This window comes from Poecile atricapillus, chromosome 31 (genome assembly GCF_030490865.1).
Source record: "Poecile atricapillus isolate bPoeAtr1 chromosome 31, bPoeAtr1.hap1, whole genome shotgun sequence".
NCBI lineage: Eukaryota > Metazoa > Chordata > Aves > Passeriformes > Paridae > Poecile > Poecile atricapillus.
The window spans coordinates 4411205-4417500 of NC_081279.1; the positions used below are offsets into that span (position 1 = coordinate 4411205).

The following is a 6296-nucleotide window of genomic DNA, read 5'->3' on the forward strand; positions in this document are numbered from 1 at the left end:
CCAAACCGCCCTTCAGCCCCTTCATTTACATACGGCTGCGCCGGGACCAATCAGCGGCCACGGCAGAGCCCCGTGCAGCCAATTAGAAGTGCTCGCTTCAAGCCCCGCCTATCGCGGCAGCCTGGCCAATCAGATGAGAGGGCGGTGACCTTCATTTGCATACGGCGCTGAGGGGTGTGGCCGCCCTCATTTGCATACAGCGCGGGACTATTTGCACGGAGGGGCTTCATTTGCATAGAGCGGGGGTTTATTTGCATACAGGGCGCGCCCCGCGGTGGCCCCGGAGTGGGGGAAGCCCCCAAAACCTCCACAGGATCCCCAAAATCCTCCCAGAACCTCCCAGAACCTCCCAAATCCTCCTAGGAGCCCCAAAATCCCCCCGATCCCTCAAAGGAGATACAGAAAAATCCAGGCCGGGAAAAGCACGGATTTAATCTCCTTGGGAATGGGGGGAGTGGGGGATCCCCCAATCCCTGGGATCATCCCGGGACGCCAATCCCAAAGGAATCCCCAAATTCCTGGAGTGATCCCAGAGGGATCCCTGGGATGATCCCGAGAGGATCCCAGGACGTGAATCCCAAAAGGATCCCCCAGCCCCTGGAACTCGATCCCAAGGAATCCCCCAAGCCCCGGGGTGGATCCCGGTGGATCCCGGGGGTGGATCCCGGGGGTGGATCCCGGGGGTGGATCCCAGGGGAGGATCCCGGGGGTGGATCCCAGGGGCGGATCCCGGGGGTGGATCCCGGGGATGGATCCTGGTGGCGGATCCCGGCGGAAGTGGATCCCGGGGATGGATCCCGGGGGCGGATCCCGGGGGTGGATCCCGGTGGCGGATCCTGGCGGAAGTGGATCCCTACTCCTTGGGGTAGTGGCGGCTGACGTAGACGCTCTTCCCGTCGAACTCGTCGCTCCGGAGGCAGCGGAGCATGAAGTGTCCGAGATCCAGCGCCGAGATCTGCCGGGAGGATCCCGGCCCGCCCGCCACGCCCACCGAGACCTCGTAATCCCCGGTGAGCGGCTGCTCCACTGAAACGGGGAAATAAAAACGGGATCAGACCGGGAAATACGGGATCAGACCGGAAAAACGGGATCACACCAGGAAATACGGGATCAGACCAGGAAAATGGGATCAGCCCGGAAAAACGGGATCACACGGAAAGTGGGATTAGTGGAAATGCAGGGTCAGCCAAAACCTGGCATCACCCGGAACGTTTTTCCCGCTTTTTCCCCTGATTTTTTCCCATTTTTCCTCCTCTTTCCGCTCCCATTTCCCTCCCAATTTTGCCTTTTCTTCAGATTTTTCAGCCCAATTTTCCCCAATTTTTTTTCCCTCTTTATCTCCCAATTTTCCTCCAATTTCCCCTCATTTTCCCCCCATTCTTTCCCCCAATTTTCCCCCAAGTTTTTCCCCATTTTTTCCCCAGTTTTCCCCCCCTTTTCCCCCCAATTTTCCCCCCATTTTTTCCCCCAGTTTTCCCCCAGTTTTCCCCCCATTTTTCCCCATTTTCCCCCATTTTTCCCCCGTGCCCCGGGTACCGGCGATGTGCGGGGGCATGACGTAGACGCAGCGCAGCCCCGAGTGCCGCAGGATCCGCTCCATGCGGGAATGATCCTCGGTCAGCGGCCGCAGCCGCTCGGGAACGCGCTCGGGCTCCCACAGCAGGAACGCTGAGGAGTCAGGGGAGGGAGAATTCAGGGAGCTTTAGGGGATTTATAGGGAATTTATAGGGGATTTTTAGGGGATTTTTAGGGGATTTATAGAGGATTTTTGGGGGATTTTTAGGTGATTTATGCAGAATTTATGAGGGATTTTTTTGGGATATTTTGGGGATTTTTTTTTTTATTTTTGGGGGGGATTTTGGGGCTGGATTTGGGTGGATTTGGGGATATTTTGTGGTGTTTTGGGGAGGGGTCTCACCGGACAGACACGCCACCACCTCGGGTGGATTTTGGGGATATTTTGGGTGAATTTTGGGATATTTTGGGGTGGATTTTGGGGAGGGGTCTCACCGGACAGACACACCACCACCTTGGGCACGCCGTGCTCAGCCATGGCCTCCACGATGGTTTTGGTGGCGTCGGACATGACCGTGGTGGGGCCTGGGGGGGAGGGGCACCTCTTTTTCTCCTTTTTCCGCATTTTTTCCCCATTTTCCCCATTTTCCCCATTTTCCCCATTTTTCCCATTTTTCTCCTTTTCCCCCTCCTGTTCCTCCCATTTTCCTCCCATTTTTTTCCCATTTTTCTCCATTTTTTCCCCGTTTTTCCCCTCGGGGCAGCTCCGGGGGTCCCCCCATTGGGGGAGGGGTGGGGGGGGGGTCCCCAAATGGGGTCAGAGGTCACGGGGGGTGGGTGGGGGAGGGGTGAGGATGGATGGGGGGCCCTGGGGGGGTTTCAGGGGGTCCCAGGGGGCCCAGGGGGGCTTCAGGGGGTCCTGGGAGGGTTTTGGGGGTCTCAGGGGGGTTTGGGGGAGGTTTTGGGGGGGTTTTGGGGGTCTCAGGTCCTTACTGAGGTCGGTTCCGGTGCCCAGCAGGATCAGGACCCCCTCCTGGCCCCTCAGGGCCTCCCCCACCGCCCGGGGGTCCCGCGCGTCCCCCTGCAGCAGCCGCGTGGGGGAGGGGCCGGGGGGCAGCCGCGAGGGGTCCCGGACCAGGACGGTCACCTCCAGCCCTGGGGGGGACACGGGGGTCACGGGGGGCTCCGAGAACCCCTCGAGACCCCCAGGGATCCCCAAAACCCCCAGGGATCCCCAAAACCCCCCCAGAGACCCCCAGGGATCCCCAAAAACCCCCCCGGAACCCCCAAATCCTCCCCAGGAACCCCCAAACTCCCCAAATATCCCCCCAGGACCCCCAAATCCCCCCCAGGACCCCCCCGTTTTCTCTCAGCCCCTCCCAGCCCCCCCCCGGGTTTTATCAGAGCCCCCCCAGACCCCTCCCATCCCCCACCCAGGCCTTTATCAGCCCCCCCAGATCCCCCCCAGCCCCCCCAAACCTCCCCGCGCTCCCCCTGATAAACCTTATCAGCCCCCCCAAACCTCCCCGGGACCCCGAAACCGCCAAAATCCCCCCCAAAACCGCCCCAATTCCCCCCAAGACCGCCAAAATCCCCCCCAAAACCGCCAAAATTCCCCCCAAACCGCCAAAATTCCCCCAAAACCGCCAAAATTCCCCCAAAACCGCCAAAATTCCCCCAAAACCGCCCCAATGCCTCCAAAACTGCCCCAATTCCCCCAAAATCGCCAAAATCCCCCCAAATTCTCCCAAAACCGCCCCAAAACCGCCCCAATTCCCCAAAACTGCCCCAATTCCCAGAGACCCCAAAACTCCTGGAACTTCCCCTTTCCGAAGGACCCCAAAACCAATTTCGGGGTCTCCCCGATCCCGGTTTTGGGCTCCCCGATCCCGGTTTTCGGGTCCCGATCCCGGTTTTGGGCTCCCCGATCCCGGTTTTCGAGTCCCGATCCCGGTTTTGGGCTCCCCGATCCCGGTTTTCGGGTCCCGATCCCGGTTTTGGGCTCCCCGATCCCGGTTTTGGGCTCCCCGATCCCGGTTTTGGGCTCCCCGATCCCGTTTTTGGGGTCCCGATCCCGTTTTTGGGCTCCCCGATCCCGGTTTTGGGCTCCCCGATCCCGTTTTTCGGGTCCCGGTCCCGGTTTTGGGCTCCCCGATCCCGTTTTTGGGCTCCCCGATCCCGTTTTTGGGGTCCCGGTCCCGGTTTTGGGGTCCCCGATCCCGTTTTTGGGGTGTCCGTACCCTGCTCCAGCGCCAGCCCCAGCGTGACCCGCCCGGTTCTGCCGGTGGCCCCGAAAATCGCGATCTTCTTCATCCTCCTCACCCCGAACCGGGACCGGACCGAACCGGGACCGGGATCGGGGTCGAACCGGGACCGGAACCGGGACCGGGATCGAACCGGGGAGTTTTGGCCGCGCCCCCGGGCGGGACTGGGAGGGAACTGGGAGGGACTGGGAGGGAACTGGGAGGGACTGGGAGGGACTGGGAGGGACCCCCGGGCGGGGCGGGACCGCCTCGGTTCGCATCGTTCCGGTGCAGCCGCCCCGGACCGCGGGATCCAAATCCATGAGATCCCGATCCATGAGATCCCGATCCCGGTTTTGTTCCGGTCCCGGTTTTGTCCCGGTCCCGGTTTGATTCCGGTCCCGGTTTTATCCCAGTCCCGATCCCGGTTTGATCCTAGTCCCGGTTTTGTTCCGGTCCCGGTTTTGTCCCGGTCCCGGTTTGATTCCGGTCCTGGTTTTATCCCAATCCCGGTTTTCATCCCGGTCCCGGTTTTATCCCAGTCCCGATCCCGGTTTGATCCTAGTCCCGGTTTTGTTCCGGTCCCGGTTTTATCCCAATTACGGTTTGATCCCGGTCCCGGTTTTATCCCGATTCCGGTTTTATCCCAATTCCGGTTTTGTTCCGGTCCCGGTTTTATCCCAATCACGGTTTGATCGAAGTCCCGGTTTTATCCCGGTCCGGTTTGATCCCGGTCCCGGTTTTATCCCAATTTCGGTTTTGTTCCGGTCCCGGTTTGATCCCGATCCCGGTTTTATCCCGGTCCGCAGGATCCCGATCCATGGGATGATCCCGGTCCGTATTTTATCCCAGCCCAGGTTATCCCAGGGATCTGCAGGGATCCATTGGATCCCAATCCGTGTGATCCCGGTCCCGATCCCGGTGTTATCCGGGGCCCGGTTTTATCCCGATCCCGGTTTGATCCCGATCCCGGTTTTATCCCGGTCCCGGTTTGATCCCGATCCCGGTCCCGGTTTTATCCCGGTCCCGGTTTGATCCCGGTCCCGGTTTTATCCCGATCCCGGTTTGATCCCGGTTTGATCCCGGTCCCGGTTTGATCCCGGTCCCGGTCCCGGTTTTATCCCGGTCCCGGTTTTGTCCCGGTCCGTGGGGTCCTGATCCCACCGTGCGGTGCCAGTGCCGGACAGAGCGGGAATAACAACGGGAATAATAACGGGAATAATAACGGGAATAACAGCGGGAATAACAGCGGGAATAACAGCGGGAATAACGGGAATAACATCGGGAATAACAGCGGGAATAATAACGGGAATAATAACGGGAATAACAGCGGGAATAACAGCGGGAATAACAGCAGGAATAACGGGATAACAGGAAGCTGGGATAACGGGAATAAGGGGAGAGCAACGGGAATAACGAGAATAGCGGGAATGACAACGGGAATAACAGCGGGAATAACAGGAGAACAACGGGAATAACGGGAATAATGGGAATAACTGCTGGAATAACAACGGGAATAACAGCGGGAATAACGGGAATAGCGGGGATAACAGCGGGAATACTAACGGGAATAACGGGAGAGCGCCGGGAATAACGGGAATAGCGGGGATAATGGGAATAATAACGGGAATAACGGGAGAGCGCCGGGAATAACGGGAATAGCGGGGATAATGGGAATAATAACGGGAATAACGGGAGAGCGACGGGAATAACGGGAATAGTCGGAATCTGGGATAACGGGAATTTTGGGATAACGGGAATTTTGGGATAACGGGAATTCCGGGATAACGCCGCGCTATCGGCGCGGCCGCGGGGCTCGCGCTCCCGATCCCGGGAATTTGGGGGAATTTGGGGGAATTTTGGGAAGGGGGGAGGGGGGGGAGGGGCGTGTCCCTCTCGGGGGGGGAGGGGCGCGGCCGGGGGTGGGGGAGGGGCGCGGGCGGCGTCGCGCGCTCCGGGCGGGAGCGGCGGCAGCGGCGGCAGCGACCCCTCCCCCACCGCCCCTCCCCCACCCCAAACCGGGGACCGGGACCCCCCCGGGACCCCCCCCCCCCCATCCCCCAATCCCGGCATTCCCAGAATTCCCGACATTCCCAGAATTCCCGGCGTTCCCAGCCAGGCAGGTGATGGGGACGGGGGGATGGGGAGGGGGTTTGGGGGGGGGGTCCCCGGGGGGTCCCGGGGGGGATTTTGGGGTTTTTTGGGGAGGATTTGGGGGGTCCCGGGGGGGTTTGGGGGAGGGGGGGTCCCTCAAGGTCACGGGCGGGAGGGGCCGGGCCTGGAGAGGGAATTTGGGGGAATTTGGGGGGGAAATTTGGGGGATTGGGGGGGAATTTGGGGGGGAAATTTGGGGGTCTTGAAAGGGTTTTAGGGGGGTCTTGAGGGGTTTTGGGGGGGATTAGGAGGGGCTTGGGGGGGTTCAGGCGGTTTTTGGGGGGGCTGTGGCGGGGTTTTGGGCTTTTTGGGGGGTCCTTGGAAGGTCTGGAAGGGTTTTGGGGGGGTTTGGGGGGATTTGGGGGGTCTGGGGGGGTCTTGGGT

The 6296-nt window shown here is 60.5% G+C and overlaps 1 protein-coding gene across 1 annotated transcript; it reads right to left on the reverse strand.

The window, feature by feature from the left end:
* Positions 1-785: 785 nt before the first annotated feature.
* Positions 786-4293, reverse strand: BLVRB (biliverdin reductase B). Its single transcript, XM_058859894.1, has 5 exons — positions 3756-4293; positions 2509-2670; positions 2011-2100; positions 1537-1668; positions 786-1026 (listed from the first exon to the last, which is right to left on the reverse strand). Exons 1-5 carry the CDS (start codon positions 4276-4278, stop codon positions 854-856), a joined length of 1080 nt encoding a protein of 359 aa, XP_058715877.1. The 5' UTR covers positions 4279-4293; the 3' UTR covers positions 786-853.
* Positions 4294-6296: the final 2003 nt, after the last annotated feature.